Source organism: Sceloporus occidentalis, unplaced genomic scaffold (assembly GCF_023333645.1).
Source record: "Sceloporus occidentalis isolate IW3139 unplaced genomic scaffold, rSceOcc1.0.p SCAF_5, whole genome shotgun sequence".
Classification (NCBI taxonomy): domain Eukaryota; kingdom Metazoa; phylum Chordata; class Lepidosauria; order Squamata; family Phrynosomatidae; genus Sceloporus; species Sceloporus occidentalis.
Genome location: NW_028316985.1, coordinates 44,364,420 through 44,385,527, shown reverse-complemented (window position 1 = coordinate 44,385,527; position 21,108 = coordinate 44,364,420). Strand labels below are relative to the sequence as shown.

General features: G+C 43.8%; 1 protein-coding gene across 1 annotated transcript in view; it reads left to right on the top strand.

The window, feature by feature from the left end:
- The first annotated feature begins 18,988 nt into the window (after positions 1–18,988).
- Positions 18,989–21,108, top strand: part of PLXNC1 (plexin C1) — a 68,224-nt gene continuing 66,104 nt past the window's right edge. Inside the window, exon 1 of the mRNA XM_089526626.1 lies at positions 18,989–20,122. Coding sequence (XP_089382752.1) covers positions 18,989–20,122 — 1,134 coding nt within the window. The remainder of the gene's footprint in view (positions 20,123–21,108) is intronic.

Here is a 21,108-nt window from a genome sequence, read left to right as displayed (position 1 = left end):
TTAACTAATGCACAGATATACAAAAGCATAATCCAAAAGCAATGGCTCCCAGGAGATTCTTTGCTGCATGTACAGTGTCCATTATAAAAATGTATCCTGTAGTGTATTTTAGATCAATAAAAGCTCATGGAAAAGGCTTACAATGTCAAAGCAATGTGATAGAATCAGAACACTATTCTTGTTTCTATCCTCTGATAGAGAAGTTAGTAATTTCAAATTATTCGATTAGCTGCAAGTCCAGTACAATTATCCAAAATTGCAATTTTTAGATCTTTATTAGATATAGTTTTGCTCAGATATACCACAATCTGAATCTTCAGAGCCAGTCTGGTATAGAAGACAAAGATTGGTTTGCATGGAATTTCTGTTTTGTTCTGGAATTGCAAGCCAGGATTCCTAATTCAGACAACACAGTAAATTCTTCTTGGTATGTTCCTCACAGAAAACCAGAAATTATGCTGGAAGAGGGAAAAGTGGAGGACAGAAAAAGAGGCAGACTTCCTCGCCCAACTGGACACATCCTCAAAGCAACTTTGCAGCTGGGATAAACACATGAAGAAATGCACCATATCAAATCATTTTGCTTTAAATTGTTGGATGTATTATAACATGGACAAGCCATGGTTAATGTCATATATTCAGGTTAAATGGAAAGGCACAAGGAATATATTATTTGGATTATCAACCAGAAAGGACAATAAATGTCCCATTGACCAACAACCCCTGAAGCATGACAATTCTTCCATGTTGATCCCCACCCCACCCCCTGAATTTTAAAACTCATGGAGTGGTTTTGAAAAAGTCACTGTCTTTAAGATTCTTGCTTCCGATAGAATTTGACCTCAGTCCTAACTGTGTCCAAGGATGAGCTGATACTAGGCTAGCTAAAGCAGGACTGACTCAAACCCCTGCTCACTCTAGGGGAATGGTAAATTACTTAAGACCTTTACCCTAGCATAACTTTACACCAGGCTTGTGGCTGTGTCCCTGGGCTGGAGGAAATCTGTCTCCTTTCTCATCTCACAAGTTCTGATGTACATTTTTGGCTCTTCTGCCAGAGCCGTTTTGCTGGCAGATTGCTCTCTCAGGAGATCTGAGATCAGCTGGGATGAAGATTCTGCTGACAAAAAAGGGTTTCTGTTAGCAGAAGGTCATTTACCAAATCATTGGAGATGTCTCAACCACGAGGTTTCCATGAGTCGAACTGATTCAAGGGCAGCTAACAACAACAACTTCTTACAGTTAAAATATTTTTGAGTTAGAATTGCTCTGTAAATTGGAACAAAATTAATTAACACCTGTGTATGTCATCTTTTGTCCTTGTAGGAATGTCTGGATGTACACATGATGACTCCATCATCCCAATAGCCTCCATATGTGTTGGACAATCACAAGCCAATACATTATGGGAGGCACTTTTGTACAGGACGCGGTGGCTCAGCGATTAAGATGCCAACTCTGAGGATTACAATGATGATCACCAGTTCAAGGGCCAGGTGCCACGTGACAAAATGAACTCCCGCTACTAGTCCCAGCTTCTGCCAACCTAGCAGTTTAAAAGCATGTAAAACCACAAGAAGATAAACGGCGTTCCATGCGGTCATTTTGGCCACATGATCACAGAGTTGTTTTTGACAACACTGGGTTTTCAGCTTAATAATGGAGATGAGCACTTTCCCCTACAGTTGGACATGACTTGACAATCATGTCAAAGGGGAAACCTTAACCCTTTAAGACACATTTGTGGGCAGATGATTGGAGAAACCTGTGACAAATATTCTGTTCTGAAACTATATTTGCTGCTTAAAATCTGTTTAAAATTGAAAAATGTGTTTGTAATGTGTTTTTGTCTTTCAGATGTCTTGTTTACTGGTTACTTTACTTATTGGGGATTATATTTTTAAAAAATAACACACTACACAAGGAAGAAATATTTGCTCAATTCAAAACATCAGCAACAAACTTCAAAGTAATGGATATGGTAGACAAAATATTTTATAAAGTACACCTTTGTGAAGTGTTATGTTCTTCTAGAATACCAACTACACAGTATTAGATGTTTAATACTTTAAGACTCTGAATGAGCAAGTGAGAAATGGGTACTACTCAAGAATCAGTTAGTAATGATTATCGGTTCATAGCTACTTCTAAGAATCATAGTGATCAGTCCTGAAATGACAGGTATCATTAACAGATTTGCCATCTTGCTTCTGAAAAAAGCCTCATTTGCTCAAAAAACTTGGTTCAGTGGCTCTGGATATATATATTTTTAAATTACTATTTAGTATCGGTTTTGAATCATGTTTTGACCTTGGAGGGAGTGAAAGGACTGGCTCACCATTGTAATAAATGTATCTTATCTGGGCCTAAAGTTGTCAAAGATGTGTTTGTTACTTCACTGAAGATATCAGAGAGGCATCTGAGGCTGCAATCATATGGAAACTTACTTAGAAGTAAGCCATTCTGAACTTTGCTGGGCTTATCTCTGAGTAAATATGTTAAGTAGGATGGCTGTACACAATAAACAGAAGCTGTGGTGTAACTTGAGTCTATGATGTATTGTTTTAATAGATTAGTTAGTCTGGTCATAGAGTCTGAATGAAAAGGGTATACTATGTCTCATTTGTACCTATTTGAAGACTGGTACTGAAAACATCCCCTATCTATGGGCAGAGGCTGCAATTATTTTATTGTTGTTGTTGACTCATTCTGTGGATTTTTCTGACCTCTGTATGCCAATGAATTCAGGAAGAGAAACTGCTGGCTGCCATTTTATTTTATTTTTTAAAGTTTCCAGACCACTGGTTGAACCCGGAATGATTAGGCAGAGAGAGGCAGTCATCTCATGATGCCATAAATAGGAACTATTGTTAGCGGTTGCTACTTCTGCTGTTATCCTATCTTTTTCCAGTTCAGGGCTCAGGGAAGCTTACAAAGATGAATAAATACAGCTTTAACATTTATATCATACAAAAATTAAAATTATAATTAAATTAGCAAACTAACAATAGACCATTAAAAAGAAAGAAAGCAAGCAAGCTTCAAATACAGGCTCTTCAGATAACTTGCACCCAAGCCATAGAGGCTTTATAGCTTATAACCAACACTTTAAATTGTGCTCAGGAACTCACAGGCAGCCAGTGGAGCTACTGCAACAAGGTGGTTGTGTGCTCCCTTCAGTTGACAATCTGGTTGCAGCTCCTTGGACCAGCTGAAGTTTGCGAACACTCTTCAAAAGCAGTCCCATGCAGAGGGTGTTACTGAAATCCAGATGGGAGGTAACTATGGCATATGTCACTACAGCCAAAACTGAAATCTCAAGGAATGGACAAAGCTGGCACACACACCTTAATCATGCAAATACACTCCAGCCCACCACTGAAGACTGAGCTTCCAGGCTTAGGGCTCAGTTCAGGAGTACACTCAAAATGTGAAGTCGCGTTTTCAGGTGGAGCGTAACTCACCCAGCACAAGCTGAATGCTTATTATCTGATCTGCCTTCCAGGAGGCAAAGCAGATCCTTTGGGGTTTTCTCTTTCAAGGTGCATCTTTAGCTGCCATCATTATTGGTAAGGTAATTATTCTCCATTACACTGCACAACTACAACATTTTGATACAACTTTATGCTGCTCCAGAGAATACGACCTGGGAAAATGGATGCAAGCTACAGGAACAGAGATCCCACTTCAACATTAGAAGTAACGTCCTGACAGTAAGGGCTGTTTGACAATGGAACACACTCCCTTGAAAAGTGGTGAAGTCTCCTTCTTTGGAAGTCTTTAAACAGAGGCTGGATGGCCACCTGTTGGGGATACTTTGATTGAGATTTCCTGCATGGCAGGGGGATGGACTGGATGGCTCTTGTGGTCTCTTTCAACTCTATGATTCTCTTATGATACCACATGGGTGTAGTGGTGTCCTATAGGCTGAGAACATGTGGCTTGCCCAATGTCACCAAGTGGGTTTCATGGCTGAGTGGGAATCAAACACTGGTCTCCAGAGTCCTAGTCCACTACACCACACTGGCTCTCTTGGAGGAGGGTATGAGGTAAAGTTAAAAGCATAAAAATAAAGAAGTTATAATATTAAATTGCAATTAAATTATTATACTATTATTAAATTGAAAACACACTGTTTAAAACTAAACAGTATCACATCAGTCCATTAAAAGGGCCTTCTTTAGCAGTCAGTTGAAAGCCTGCCTGAGCAGAAAATCTTTGCCTGCTGGACAACAGAGAGGAAGCCAGTCTAATCTCCCTTCTGTTTCTTGTATTTGGAGGGGTTTGCCCTTTTCTTTTCTTGATTATCAATTAGTATTTCTTGGGACTGTTCTGCTCCATTCATAAAACTAGTCATGGGAAAGGTACAATAATTCATTTGAGCAGGGTTTTTTTTTTTTGTTTTGTTTTTTTGTTAAATGTATCATATGCAAGAAATAATTTAATATGCAATAATTAAATAGAATTGGGAAATTACTTTTAGGACTTATGAAAACATTATAAAATTGTTTTTATATATATGGAAGTATGTTAGGGCAAATCTACAGATCAGGGGGAAATAATAATACTTGGCTAAAATGTTATTGCTTGGTGAGGTACCAAGATTTTAAACTATCGTTTGTTAATGAATGTTATAGCCCTCTTAAAATATTTCATTAATCTTTTCATATTTTAAACACACAGCTGAAAAAGATCGATTATCTATGTTTAATAAGAAAACAGCAATAAAAACGGAACAGCTTTTAAAAGGAACCATGACAGTATGCTGAAATGGTAGTTCACTCGCCCAATGCAGTATATCACTGAGTACATCAACCACACCAACGGAAAGTGCTTCATTTACCATCCTTTCAGAAGAGGATGTTTTCTTCAGCCTGGTTTTTTTAAAAATAGTGATAATAACAAATCTAAGGAGTGGCATTGTTGTTTGAATGCCAAGTACAAACATGTCACACAAAATTCTTGGTATTTATAAGAGTTGTAGTCTTCACAATAGCATAAAGTTCTTTGGGTTGCTTACAGTAAACAAATATTAAATATAATTTGCATTCAATTAACGCAGGAGGGAATGGAACCTTGCCCTTTCCAGTAGGATGAGACAAAGCAAACTATTGCAGTCTCCGCTAGTTTCTCTGCTCTTCCTCCATAATAAGTTTTGCTATCTTGACCACACTCTCATATTGCTTGGCCAGATGTGTCCCAGTTTTCATCTGTGTAATAATTGGAGGATATAGAATTCTCTGCTAGATAGCTCTAAGCATACTCCAGCGGAAAATTCTAAGTACCCCACCAAACTACAAATTCCAGGATTGTATAGGATGGTGCCAGGACAGTGAAAGTGGTATCAAAGTGCTATAAGTGTGTAGTATGAAAGAGACTCAACACTAATGAGTTTATCAAACGGGAGGAATTTCTCTTAATTTTGAATGAAAAGAAAGTGGGGCCAGAACGCATTTACGTGAATTCGCTAGGTCACTGAATTTATGTGAATTCGAATTGCATTTGAACTGACTTCCTATTGCCCGAAAATAGCTTGCCATTGTCCGAAATTGTGTGTGATCACCTCTCATGCAATAACGTGAAACCCCATGGTTGTATTCGGACTGACTTCTCATTGCCCGAAATTGCATGTGATAGTCTATCACACAATAACATTAAACCTCATGATTGTGTTCAGATTGCCATTGGATTATACTTCCAGTTTCCCTTGTCTGATAACGTCCACACAAACCAATGGTCTTCCATTTTCCAATGACATAGGAAACAAGACTTTCTTACTCTCCTTCAGTGGCAGTAAAAAGGGTTTCCCTGCTTCCCATAGACGTTTTCTGAGGAGCACGGGATGCAGAGCACTGCTGGAGGGAGATGGTGCACCAATTATAATGGAACCAGTGGGATTCAGTAGAAATAAACAACTGGATCTTGGCCAGATATTTTAAAACTCAGAGGCCTAGACTAAATTCATTATCTATTGAGTGGCCATTGCTAGCAATTTTCTTTTGGCACAGCAAAGCATGTGGCAATTATGCCCTGAATATAGCATGGAAACACCCTTCATTTAAAACTACCTTGTAGGCATTTATTCATCTTGATTTTCTTTTTAATTATTAATTGAAAATATTAATTATTATTAATTAATTATAAGCTCATTGGGATAAATATTAATAAGGTTGATCAAGATTAATATCTATAACACCACCATAAAATCTGGATGTGACTTACCGTTTCAATATGCATGACTGAAATGTTTCCAATTGAATTTATCTTTGATACTGCTCTTGAAAACTGGTGTGTAAAGTTAATGTAAAGAAAAATTTGTGTGAGTTGGAGAGAGAGAGGGAGAGGTGTGAATTTTTAATATTTTGGATGACTTTCCACACATACAGAGAATTGTGCGGCATTTAATGTGGTTATGATCCTGATCAGTTTAGGGAGCCTTAATTCTCTGTCACTGAGAAGTCGGGAGTTTTCTTTCTGCCTATCAGTGCTATGATTAATTCTTCCACAGCAGAATCAGGTATTGTGTCTTGCAATCTGCCGTCTTTGTTCTGACTCAAACATAGGTTTATCCTATCAGTGTGAGCATAGCTAAAATCACACGTTCTTCTTTGTTGACTCTTGCTCACTAACATTACCTTGTCCCTGTCAAGACCACCCTCAGAATTTTGTCTAGTAATATCCCTCCTCCACCTCTGCTTATGTATCAGCCTAGTTATTTCCAACCACAGTAATACAATGGAGGAGTTTATTTTACTTTTTTCCTAGCTTATTAGGTATTGATTCCTTCTTGTCCCTTGAGCAAATGAGTTCTTCTTGATTGTCTCTATAGCTTTTATATCCTGAGATGCTTTTTGTTTGGACCAGACCTGCCTCTCAAAAAGGAGTAATGACCTGCTTCAGAAAGCAGAAGCTGCAGTCTTATCAACTTGTCCAAGCTCTATCCATCATCCCATCACATTTTGAATAATTGATCTACCAGCTGAAATCAAGATCTGACTGTGCTTCAATAAGCACATCTGAGGGGCCAATCCAAGACATTTTGCTAGTAGAGGTGGATTAGGAAATGGTACCCACTCCTCTTCTCCCTCCACACCTTTTGGTGCATAGTACCAAAAGTCACCCAAGTTATTTTGGTATCTGAGGGTGCATCAACACTGTAGGGATACTGTAGTTTGACACCACTGTAAGTGCTGTAGGTTCATCCTATGGAATCCTGGAATTTGTAGTTTTACAGGGTCTTTCGCCTCCTCTGCCATAGAGTGCTGCTGCTTCACAAAACTACAAATCCTAGGATTCTATAGGATGGGACCATGGCAGTTAAAAGTAAATAATTTTGCAAGATGTTCTCCCTCAGTTACATCTGGCCTCCTCTCCCCCTACAGTCAGATATTGGGTTGATTTTACATCCACTAGTCTCTTTTCTCTAACACAGCATTTGGGTAAAAAAGACTCCATTGCCATTTATCCCACAAATTACAAATATATAATGTGATTAAAATAAATTGGTAGGATAGCTAGCAAATAATAGCTGAGAATCCTAGATACATAGTTATTATACCTATATTGGATTAGAGACTTGAAAGAACTAACAACAGGAAATTGCGTATTTGGCCAAATGCAGTGTGTTGAACTGAGAATGCAATTTAGCTCAGCTTAACCTCTGCATCAGGATGCTGAGACAGCATCCAAACAATCCCAATAATATACAAACATCTTCAAGAAAACAGGAAACTAACACACCCCAAAGACATACAGAGCAGTGTGGCATATTGTTTGAAAGACTGACCAACTACATTCAAATTTCTTTCTTTTTGGCAATGTTGCTATAATTCTTTAAAGAAAACTATTTTTTTTGTCTTTTTGTCTGGTACTGTATCACATACAAATGACTGGATAGGTTTTCACAAAATTTGGAGGGAATGTTTGGAATGATCTAATTTATGAGAATGAGAGCTAGCATGGTGTAATGGGTTGAGTGTTGTACTATGACTCTGGAGACCAGGGTTCGATTTCCAGTTCAGCAATGAAACCCACTGGGTGACCTTGGGCAAGTCACAGGCTCTCAGCCTCAAGGGAATGCAATGGCAAACTTCCTCTGAACAAATTGTGCAAGAAAAATCCATTAACAGTTTAGGGTTGTCATAAGTTGGAAATGACTTGAAGGCACACAACAATAAACTTATGAGAAGATGTGACTCACTAGAAAACGCAATAATGCTAAGAAAGGTACATTATAGCAGAAAGAGAGGAAGGCTACACAGTGGATGGATAGACACAGTCAAGGAAGCCACAGACCTGAGCCTGCAGGTCCTGAACAGAGCAGTTGAAGATGGAGTTGTCTCACTCATGGGGTTATCATGAGTCAGTTAACTCAAAGATGTTAACCTGGTATGCTGGTGATGTACAAAAGTTTCACTCATGGGGTATTGCCCCAATTATTATTTTTTCCACTCATAAAGAATACTATGTTCAGATGCCAAAGTAGAGGCATGTTTTTTTCAAGGGCATGTGAGAATGATGGACAACATGAGGCCCAAAGGCATAGGCACTCATCCTCCTGATCAGCTGAAACTAAATAATAATTTATGATGGTTAATGACTCCCCTGAGCAACAGCCAATTTGTTTATGTTTAGGCTTCCCATATCCCGCCTGGGGGCGGGACTTTCCCGATTTGGGGCAGGTCTGCACGGTCCCGCCCCGGTTTGGCCCCGCCCCCAGGACTCTCCCCCCAGCGAGTCCTCCAGGCTTGGCTGGGGCTTGGAGGACGACTGTCTCCCAAGCCCTAGCCATGCCCTGGAGGCTCCTCCGCAATCGCGGAGTCCTCCAGGCTTGGCTGGGGCTTGGAGGATGGCTGAAGCAAAGCCTCAAACCCCTGCCTGGCTGCCTCCGTCGTGGGGGGGGGGGAATCCCGGGGGTGGGGGCAAAACAGCGATGGAGGCAGCCAGGCAGGGGTTTGGAGTTTCGCTTCAGCGAGGCCCCATTCCCTTGCCTGGCTTCCTCCATTGGCGACGGAGGCAGCCAGGCAGAGAAAAGAGCCTTTCCTCTTTCTCCTCCTCCTCTTCTTCTGCCTCCTCCCCTCCTCCCTTTCTTCCTCCCCTTCTTCCTCCTTCTTCTTTTTCCTCCTCTTCCTCCCCTTCTTCTTCTTCATCTTTTTCCTCCTCTTCTTCTTCCTCCTCTCCTCCTCCTCCTCTTCCTCCTCCTCCTCCTCCTCTTCTTCCTCCCCTTCTTCCTCTTCCTTCTTCCTCATTTTCCTCCTCTTCTTCATCTTCCTCCTCCTCCTCTTCTTCTCCATCTCTTCTTCTCCTCCTCCTCTTCTTCCCCTCTTCCTCCCCTTCTTCCTCCTCCTCTTCTTCTTCTCCTCTTCCTCCTCCTCTGCCTTTTCCACTCTTCCTCCTCTTCAGTGCCCAAATGTGCTGTTTGGAATGGGGAAGGAAGGTTGGCCAGAAAGGGAAGTACATTTCTGCCATCTGTCTAGGAACAATGCCAAAATGTCCTCCATTTTGATCATGCCTAAGAAACATGCATTTATATTAACATTTTTTAAAAATAATCAATTTTTTGTGTGTCCTCCATTTTTAAAAAAAATGTGCCCTACATTTGAAAATTTTGTCCTCCTTTTGTCCTACATTTGTCCCAGTTTGGAGGTCCAGAATTATGGCAACCCTATTTATGTTTCACTTTTGATCAACTATGTTATTCTCAATCCAGAATATTCTCAGTCCAGGATATCTCACTTTACAAATATGGGGATATATGAAGAAGGGGTGGGAAAACCAGGATGTGCAGGGGATAAAGTAGCAGGAGAAGTGGAATGTGAATTGTTGTGTTGAGAACTGGGGAAACCGAATAAAACATTAACAACAAAATGTGTACTAAAATGAACCCTGTTCTCTGAGAATTTCTGTATAACCTCCTTAGCAGGGATGTAGCCAAGGGGGGGGGGATCTTGGGGTCCAGACCCCCCCCCCCTTCCATTAGAAAAATGAATGGTGTGTGCTGCTGTGCCGCCGCACCCAAACCCCATTATAATGGTGGCACTTAGTCTGGACCCCCCCTTCCTAAAATCCTGGCTATGTCCCTGTCCTTAGTCCTTCAGATCTCTCAGACAGCATGTGCTCTTCCCTTTCCATGCACTGTGGTTGCTTCAGAATGGAATAGTTTGCTAAGAGCATTGTAATAAATAATGTTGTTACTTAAGTTTGTGTTCAATGGAAAACTCTGATCTGCTCCAGGAAAATATTTCAGATCCTTTTGTGATTCTTTTCTTTCCATAGAGCAGGCGCTTTTTGCCTCTCACTGAATATATAGTACAGTATTTTGTTCTACTTTGTTGCCTGCTTACAGGAACTAGAACCACCATAACAGACCATATTTAAAATTGTCTACCATAATATCACTATTTTCTAAAATAAGAGTTTACATTTAGTTCTTTTTAAGGAAGCGGGATATATCTATTGGCATCTTTTTGCAGAAAGATGACCGAAAATGTGGAGATTTTCTCAGAGAGAGGCTGCAATTCTGAGCACATCTCCTTCTATGTAAATTCCATTAACTTCAAATGGATTTACCACTAACTTCAAAATAAACATGGTTAGAGTTAGACTGTACTGTTGCAGCCCTATCTCCCATTAAAATAAGTTGAATTGTGAGCAAACAAAAAGTTTTTTGTATCATAAATATTGTGGGGCTACATTTCTTCTACACAGATTGCAAGAAGTTATGTTGACCATTCTGTAGATAAATTTGCTGTTGTTTTGGGTCTTGAAGTAATTTCCAAGTTATGGCAACCCCAAGACAAACCTATTCCTTGGGCTTTCTTGGCAAGATCGTTCAGAGCATGTTTGCCTTTGCCTCTCTCCAAGGCTGAGAGAGCATAGAATCATAGAATCATAGAATCGTAGAGTTGGAAGAGACCACAAGGGCCATCCAGTCCAACCCCCTGCCATGCAGGAAATCACAATCAAAGCATCTCCGACAGATGGCCATCCAGCCTCTGTTTGAAGACCTCTAAGGAAGGAGACTCCACTACACTTCGAGGGAGTTTGTTCCACTGTCGAACAGCTCTTACTGTCAGGAAGTTCCTCCTTATGTTGAGGTGGAATCTCTTTTCCTGCAGCTTGCATCCATTGCTCCGGGTCCTAGTCTCTGGAGCAGCAGAAAACAAGCTTGCTCCCTCCTCAATATGACATCCCTTCAAATATTTAAACAGGGCTATCATATCACCTCTTAACCTTCTCTTCTCCAGACTAAACATCCCAAGCTCCCTGAGTCGTTCCTCATAGGGCATGGTTTCCAGACCTTTCACCATTTTAGTCGCTGTCCTTTGGACACGCTCCAGTTTCTCAATGTCCTTTTTTAATTGTGGTACCCAGAACTGGACACAGTATTCCAGGTGGGGCCTAACCAAAGCAGAATAGAGTGGCACTATTACTTCCCTGGATCTAGACACTATACTTCTATTGATGCAGCCCAAAATCGCATTGGCCTTGTTAGCTGCCACATCACACTGTTGACTCATGTTCAACTTGTGGTCTACTTGGACTCCTAGATCCCTTTCACACGTAGTTTCATTCAGCCAGGTGTCCCCCATCCTATATCTGTGCTTTTCATTTTTCCGCCCAAAGTGCAGTACCTTACATTTCTCCGTGTTGAATTTCATTTTGTTAGCTTTGGCCCAGTTTTCTAGTCTGTTCAGGTCATTTTGAATCTTGATCCTGTTCTCTGGAGTATTAGCACTTGCCCAGGGTCACCCAGTGGGTTTCTATGGCAGAGTTGGGATCTGAACCCTGGTCTTCACCATCATAGTCCAACACTCAAACCACTACATTATGCTGGCTCTAGGTATCCTCTTTATTTTAATGATCCAGCATGGTATAATGTACAGCATCAGATACATAGTGGGGAAATTAGGGTTTGATTCACTACACAGTCACTTACTAATTATATTGGTCAAGTCAGTATCTCTTATCCTAACCTACTTCAAAGGAATTGCTTGAATCTCAAATGAAATAATAATAATATAATAATATAGTTTATTTGTATCCCGCTTTTCCAAAACCTGATCAAAGCGGCGAACAACAGCATATAAAAACATTCCAATAAAATCAGTTAAAAACAGTATTAAAAACAATACAACAATGCTAACAGCAAAGGGCCAGAGAAAAGGGGGAAATCAATATATACAATCCAGGGTCGTCAATGAAAAGGGGTAAGGGAAAGAATGATTTTTCATGGTGGGAAGGTTTGGGAAAAGAAATATGTCTTCAAGTTCTTTTTAAAAAGACCTAAAGATGTGGTGGAGTGGAGCTCGTCTGGGAGACTATTCCAGAATTTTGGGGCCATGACAGAAAATGCCCTCTGTGAGGTCTCACATAGCGTGTCGCTGGGACCTCCAACAGTTTCATCCCTGTTGACCGGAGTGTGTGGGGCGGATTATATGGGGAGAGGCGGTCCTCCAAGTACCCTGGGCCCAAGCCATTTAAGGGTTTATAGGTCATTACCAACACCTTGTATTGAGCTCGGAAGCAAATAGGCAGCCAATGAAGATCTTTCAATATGGGAGTTATATGGTCAGATCTGGAACAACCAGCGACCAATCTCGCTGCCATATTCTGCACCAACTGTAGCTTCCGGGTTTGGTACAAGGGTTGCCCCATGTAGAGTGCATTACAGAAATCCAATCGAGAGGTTACCAGAGCATGTACTACAGTTTCAAGGTCCCCCCGGTCCAGGTAGGGACGCAGCTGGCATATCAGCCGAAGCTGATAACAAGCGCTCCTGACGACTGCATCCACCTGAGATGACAACTGGAGCGAAAAGTCCAAGAGCACTCCCAAGCTGAGGACCGAGTCCTTCAAGAGGAGCGTGACCCCGTTCAGGACAGGATGGCAAATCTCACCACCCAGATCCGAGGAACCTATCACCAGTACTTCCGTTTTCCCTGGATTCACACTGAGTTTGTTTTCCCTCATCCAGCCCATTACCGACTCCAAGCAGGCATTTAGAGGAGAGATGCCATCCCTCGTCACTGCATCAGTTGGAGACACAGAGAAACATATTTGGGTGTCATCAGCGTACTGATAACACCGCGCCCCGTGTCTCCGGATGATCTCTCCCAGCGGTTTCATGTAAATGTTAAATAGCATGGGGGACAAAATCGCTCCCTGAGGGACACCAGATGTAAGGGCCCTCTTATCGGAACGACAGTCCCTCAGCTGAACCATCTGGAATCTACCCGAGAGGTAGGAACGGAACCATTGGAGCGCAGTGCCCCTGATACCTAACTCCCTCAGGCGTTCCAGAAGGATACCATGGTCAATGGTATCGAAAGCCGCTGTCACGTAATGCTTCCCAAGGGAAAGACAAACAGTTTGTGCACATGTGTGCATTTGAGAGAGAGAGAGAATAAAAAAGATACCTGAAGATATCAACTATAATTTAATTTATGTGCATCACAAAACAGTCAATATTTCTTTCACAGTGCCACACTCTGTACATTTATTGGGCAGAAAGCTTAAATTGCCATCCTCAGTGTTTTGAAGACTTGTGGTTATTCATTTTCTAAAAAACAGCATTTCAAAGGGAAAGGGTAACCAAGTTCACAGGTAGGGCCTATGAGTATCTACTTGGCACTTTCTCTACCATCTGTACAAAACCGAAATCTATGCTCTCACAACTGAATTATCAATAACGATCAAATATTAATCATGTAAACACAAAAATGTATTTGTGCAAGGAATGAGGCTTTTGTCACAATCAGAGGGGAGTTTGCAAAGGAAGCCTAAGACTGAGAAGTTTAAGGTTTCAACATTTGTAAAATTAGATCTCTTGAAACGATGACAACATTAGTACTGTACAGATGCTTCTTTCCACAGTGGGTCAGACTAACATTTCTCCTCCTGAGCAGATTACCATAAACTTTCCCAACCATGCTGATCACACTCACCCACACACTGAGGAATTCTGGCACTCTCAGAGTTGACAATGAATGCCATCCATTTAGCCAAAGTTCATACATTTCCAACAGGAGAATCTCAAGATCCATTAAATATAATACAAAATGTTGCATTTTGTAGATTCACTGTAAGCCTTTTCTAGATGTTTGAATTTTGAAGAAATATTACTCAGGATGGCAGAAAGGAACACAGAAGGTGTTGAGGTCCTACTTACATTGAGAAAACTCACTTGCACCCAGGAAGTTTTGGGTACCCAGCTCTGTGGGTTTTTGTTTTGTTTTTTAGTTAGTAGTACAGAATAGCGGACTGGGTTTACTGAGTTCATCTACACTGTCATCTCTGCTGAAGGGAGCATGTACGTGGGCATGGGCAGAGACAGTACAGCCTCCCTGTTCTCTATGCTTTCCCTTGGAGTGGTGCAGTGAATGAGTTCAGTCCCCCTCACTGTGCTAGAAGAGGAAAGAAAGAAAGGAGAGAGAGAGAGAGAGAGAGAGAGAGAGAATGAGATAGGAAAGAATGATGGTGAACAACTGGAGGCTTGGAGAAGACAGAGACAATATGATAGGCATCTTTAAATATTTGAAGAGACATCATGTAGAAGATGGAGCAAGCTTGTTTTCTGCTGATAAGATTTAATCAGCACTGCAGAATTAATGCAGTTCGATACTGCTTTAACTGCTATGGAATTCTGGGATTTGTAGTTTTGTGAGCTATTTAGCCTTCTCTGTTCAGACAGCTCTGGAGCCACTACAAATCGCAGGAGCAATAACTGTTAAAATTGTGTCAAACGACATTATTTCTGCAGGCAGATTAGACCTAGGACACTAACTAATGGCTCCAAATTGCAAGAAAAGGCAGAACTTCCTAAAAGTACCTGCTGTTAAGAGTGTGGCAGATTGTTTCAGAGAGTGGTGGACTCTCCTTCATTGGAGTTCTGTAAACAGAAAATCCTGTGAATACAAAGCAGTGCTATAATTCCTCTTCATTCACAAGATAATCATGGGATATTTGCAACGTCACGCAAATTCATATGATAATCTTTCTCAAATAGTGTGATACTGACAGGAGCGTCCTGCTATGCTCCTGTCTTTTTTCCCAGTGTGATAAAGTCCAGAATTTGGGTGATCTTCTTTAGGGAGTGCTTTAGCTGTTTATTTCTGGAGGTCAAAGGTTTGACTTAGACATCCTTGTGATCCTTCTGACTCTGTGATTGCAAACCATTCAGTAGATTTATTTCTCAATACCACACTCACTCCTCTCATTCATGCCCTGAGCATAGAATTTTATGAGGTTTTAGAAGTCATTTGTTTTTTGATAATTCCTCTATATGGTGATCATCCCCGTCACCTTAGAAACCCTAAGGATATAATGTCTTCTCTGGATCCATTTCAAGTTTAGTATAAAGCTTTTATAATGGCTGTTTTAAAAAAGCGTTGAAACTCTAACCCTGCTGGGAGACTAGCTACCAGGGTTGCAGGGATGGCCATGATGAAGAAATAGTACCTTTTTTTTCAACACAGGTCAATATTTTGTTTTATAACTATAAATTACTCCTCATACACAACTCACTCTCACCCAGCTTCCCCCCCTCTCTGCTTTCATCCAAATCCTCATCTTTTCTGCCTCTTATCCTCACCGGTAATTCTTATAGTGTCCCCCACTCTCACCTTCTCTTCCATCTATATGCAAATTTGGGTAATATTTTATCCCTCTTCTAGCCTAACTTCACTCTATCCCAATTTCACATATTTTCCAAACCACACTTTTCCTCATATCTTACCCTATAATCCAATACCCAGAGGACCTTTTCTTCAGCTGCCCCTAGACTGTGGAAAGACCTCTAGGAAGCGATTCGACAGCTGAATACACTGTTTGAATTTAAAAACAACATTAAAGAGCAGCTTCTTCCAACAGGCCTATCCAGATGATTTTCCAATTATGAAATTTAAATTAAAGTACAGATGGATTGTTTTAATATGTGTTCATCTTATATGTTCTTTTAAACTGATGTTGTGTGCTTTTAACTGGTGTTTTCGACTGATGCTATGTGATGTATTTTCTCTGGCTCAACCCATAGGGAGAGATGGTTAAGGAAGAAGAAGAAGGAGAAGAAGATCACAAAGTGTAATATGCTTTACATACTATGACATGCATAAACATGCATCTGAGGAAGTAGGCTCAAGTCTACCCAAAGCTCATCCTACCAGCAGTTTTCTTTCAGTTAGTTTCAGACTTTAAGGCCTGTCTCTGTATTCTCAACTCCAAATATGTATCTGAGGAAGCTGCCTCAAGTCTACCAAAGCTCATGCTCCCAACTCCTTTCTTTCAGTCTTAAAGGTTTGTCTCTAGATCCTCCCTTCCAAAGATGCATCTGAGGAAGCAGTCTCAAGTTTAGGAAAGCTCATGCTCCCAGCTCTTTCCTTACCTTATAATTAGCCTCAAAGGTGTTGCGGGATCCCTTTGCATACTGATTTTTCTCTGGATCCTCCCCTTCAAACATGCATCTGAAGAAATAGGCTCAAGTCTACTAAATATCATGCCACCAACTCCTTTCTTTCAGTTAGCTGCAGACCTTAAACTCTGTCTCAGGATTCTCCCCTCTAAATATCCATCTGAGGAAGTTGCCTCATGTCTACCAAAGTTCATGCTCCCGGCTTCTTTCTTTCAGTTAGTTTCAGGGTCTGTCTCTGGATCCTCCCCTCCAAACATGCCTCTGAAGAAGGAGGCTCAAGTCTACCAAAGCTCACCCTACCAACTCTTTTCATAGATTTCAGCATACTTCCTCAGATGCTTTTGGTATTATTATTATTATTATTATTATTATTTAGAGAGATCTTGTAGCACCTTTTGAGACTCACTGTTAGAAAGAAGTTCACAGCATGAGCTTTCATAGACATCAGCCTCCTTCCTCAGGTGCAGCTGGTATTATGGAGCTTTGCAAGCTTGCAACAAGTATATTGTGCATTTTGGTTGGCCAATAAAGGTATCACAGATGGATTTTGTTTACAACACAGCTACCCCTGCAGTTTTTTGGAATTATTGATATTATTATTATTATTATTACTATTATTATTATGTAGGGAGATCGTTTAGCATCCTTGAGACTAACAGAAAGGAAGAAGTTGGCAGCATGAGCTTTCATAGACTTAAGTCTACTTCCTCAGATGCATTTAGTGGAGTGGATTCAGTGGAGTGAAGTAGACTGAAGTCTGCAAAGAGTGCTACAAGATCTCTCCATATAATAATAATGATAATAATAATAATAATAATAATAATACTAAAAGTATCTGAAGAAGTAGACTTCAGTCTATGAAAGCTCATACTGCCAACTTCTTCGTTTTAGTTAGTCTCAATGGGGCTACAAGATCTCTCTATATAATAATAATAGCAATGATGATGATGATGATAATACCAAAAGCATCTGAGGAAGTAGGCTGAAGTCTAGGAAAGCTCATGCTGCCAACTTCTTCCTTTCAGTGACTCTCAAAGGTGCTACAAGACTCTACAGACTGATTCTGCAGACTAACATGGCTATATCTTTGAGCTCCTTTCGGTCAAGTGAGTCACAGACCTTGAAATCTCAGGATCTTCCCTCCAATAAAACATCCAACCAAACATCCCTCCGAGGAAGTAGGCTCAGGTCTACCTAGTTCCTTCCTTCCTTCTCTTTCTCTTTCCTTTCTCTTCGAAGGCACTGCAGGCAGCAAGGTTCCTTCGGAGGCTGCTTTGCCAACCCAACCAGGCTCTGCAGTCTCTTTGCCTTCTTCCAGAGCTGGGCTTTCTTGGGCGGCATGATGAGGGAAAAGAAGAAGGAGAAAGGCAGCAGGTGCCTTGGGTTGACCGCCTCTCTCTCTCTCTCTGACTCAGGCGCCCTGAGGAGAAAGAAACCAAAGCGATAGCTGTGTCAGTCTGTAGAATCAGGACGTAGCACCTTTGGGAATATGTGAAAGAAAGAAATTGGCAGCATCAGCTTTCATAGACCCCAGTCTACTTCCTCAGATGCTTTGGCTATTATTATTATTATTATACCAAACAATATAACACCTATCTTAAAAGCTCTTCACTGGCTCCCAATGAGCTTCCAGGCATGATACAAGGTGTTGGTTATTACCTATAAAGCTCTACATGGCTGGGGGAACATCTCTTCCCATATAATCCACCCCACACTCTTAAGTCGTCTGGGAGGAATCTTCTGCAGCCAAAGAAGACCAGGCTGACTACAGCTTCCCAGAGGACCTTTTCATCTGCCGGTCCAAAACTGTGGAATGACCTGCCAAATGAGATCCATCAGACTGATAACCATGAAGCCTTCAAAAAGGCAGTTAAGACGGATCTTTTCCGGCAGGCCTTTGCTGATTTGCTGTATGGCCAACATGGCTAGATGTTTTCTTTGGGGTGGGGAGAATTTCAAGATACAGAAAGAAAGGCAGAGAGAGACAAAAAGCAGGTGGCTGAGGGGAAAGGGGCGAGCAAAGAAAGAGGAGCCTGGGGGAAGTCAAAGGCTTTCATGGCCAGCATCCATCCATTTTTGTGGGGTTTGGGGGCCATGTGGCCATGTTCCAGAAGAGTTTGTTCCTGACGTTTCACCAGCATCTGTGGCTTTGGCATAGATCAAAGAATCATGGAGTTGGAAGAGGCCTCCATGCGACATCCCTTCCAACGTCTATCACCTCTTAGCCTTCTCTTCTCCAGGCTCAACAGCCCCAGCTCCCTGAGTCTTGTTCCTCATAGGTTTCCAGGCCCTTCCCCTTGTTGGCCGCCCTCCTTTGGACGATGCTCCAGTTCCTTCGCTGCTGCAGGCGAAGCCTCAGGAGAGAGAGAGAGAGAGAGAGAGAGAGAGAGATTGAGGAGTGCCTTTCCCCAGACAGAGAAAGGGGGGCAGAGGGGAACTTCTTCTGTCCCGGGGGCAGCCCCAGCAGGAGAGCAAAGGAGGAGGAGGAAGAGGAGGAGGAGGCCTTGGCGTTGGCGTTGGCGTGGCTTGCCGCCTTCCGCGGGATGCTCCAGCTGTGCTCCGGGGCTTGCCTTGTTGCAGATGCTGCAAGAGAAGCAGCAGCAGAGGAGGAGGTCCCTGGCGGCCGCTCTCTCCATGGCGAGGGTCCTGGCCTTGGCTGCCTGGCTGCTGCTCTGGGCGGCCTCGGGGGGTTCTGCTGCTGCTGCTGCCCCGAGGGTGCTCTCCTTCCCGGGGCCGGTGTCGGCGCTGGCGGTGGCGGGGGGCCGGGTGCTGGTAGCCAGCGGTCCCTGCTGGTACGAGGCGCCGCCGTCCTTGGCCTGGAAGTCGGAGGGCCGGTGCCAGGCCCAGGGGGAGAAGGAGGCCCACAACCAGCTGCTGCTGCCCTTCGGAGGAGGGGAAGCGGAGGGAGACGGAGACGGAGACGGCAAGGGCTGGCGGCTGCTCAGCTGCTGGACCGAGCCCGGCTGCGGCTGCTTCCTCCAGGATCTGCTGCCGGAGGCGCCGGGCGGTTTCCCCGCTTCGCCGTCGATCCCCTTCGGAAGGGAGCTGGTCAGCTCCTTCCCGGACTCTCGCTCGGCCGGGTGCCTCTACTTCAGCCCCCGGCTCTCCGAGTGGCTGCTGGTGCTGGCCACCAGCCACCAGTCCCCCCTCCGACCGGGCTCCCGCTCGCAATGCTCGGATGCCAAGGGGGCCGAAGGGGAGCAGGTCTCGGAGAGCACGGCCCGGACGGCGGTCTCCCTGAAGCGGCAGTGGGAGGGCCGGGTGGGCGAGGAGCAGGCCCTCTTCCTGGCCTCCTCCGCGGGGGAAGGAGGAGGGCAGCAGCAGCAGGGGCCCCTGGCCTTCGCCCAGGCCTTCCTGGCCCAGGGGCACTTCTTCTTCCCCTTCTCGCACCGCAACCGCAGCCGCAGCCGCAGCCTGGCGCCCAAGATGCTGGTCCTCCGGCGGGACCTCGGCCAGGACCGGCTGCTGCCCCGGGGCCAGAAGACCCTCCGCTGCCTGGGCCACGCCGCCCTCCGGGCCTCCCACTTCCTCCGCTCCCGGCTCCTCTGGATCGGCCTCTTCGGAGAGGAGCCCCGGGGGGAGCAGGGCCGCCCCGAGGCCAGCGCCCTCTGCCTCTTCCCCCTCCAGGGCCTCCTCCGGCGCCTCGGAGGCTGCAGCTTCGGGCCCGGCGCCGAGTTCGAGCCGCCCTCCTGGATGGACACCGCCTCGCCCTGCGTGAGTACTAGCAGCCCCGGGACAGAGCAGCAGCAGGAGGAGGAGGGCCCTCGGGAAGCCGCCTTTCGGGGAGGAAGACGGCATCAGAGAAGGGAGTTCCAGGCGCCCTCCTCCCGGGAGCCTCTCAGAGCAGACTTGAAGAAATAGAAGGGCATCGTGGACTCCATTCGGCCCCAGCTGTTTCCGACTTCTGGCGCTGCTAAGGCAGAAGCCTCTGCCATTCTGGCCAGGGAAGAGAGGGAACCCCAAGTGGAGAAGCCCTGCTGCCCTAAGCCTGCAATGGTCCCAGGAGATCTGGAGGAGCTTAGGACAGCGGTTCTCAGCCTTTGCTTCCCCAGATGGGTGTCAGCTCCCAGAAGCCGACAGTCAGGAATGCCGCTTGAAAGGGATGGGAGAGCTTCAGGTGCTCTCCGCCATGGAGCCCAGGCCCACTCCCAGCATCGCATGTCTGAGGAGAGGCGGAAGGGCAAGATTGGCCCTGAAGCCCAGGTGCTCGAAAGGGGCTGAAGAGCCATTTGGCCCCAGCTGCTGCTGCTGTTGCTGCTGTTAGAATCACAGAAGAGTCTGTGAGCCACTTTGGCTCCCTTTCCGGCAGAAAGCTGGCTTAGAAATGAAATAAACAAAAATAAATAAACGTGGCAGAGAGCCCAAGGGCCTCTGCCCAGTCGAAGCCCATTCTGCCATGCAGGAAGTCCCCATCAAAGCACCCCGACAGAAGGAGAGCCAGCCTCTGCTTAAAAACCTCCAAAGAAGGAGAGGCCACTACACTCTCAAACAACTCTCCTTTTATGTGCCTTCAAGTCTTTTGCAACCTATGGTTTAGTTCCTAAACTTTGGTCCTCCAGATGCTTTAAACTTTAACTCCCAGAAGCCCCAACCAGCTTGGCCAAGAGTTAGGAATTCTGGGAGTTAAAGTCCAACACACTTGGAAGAACAAAGTTTGGGAACCACTTTAAAACCCTATCATAGCAAGATTTGTCCAGAGG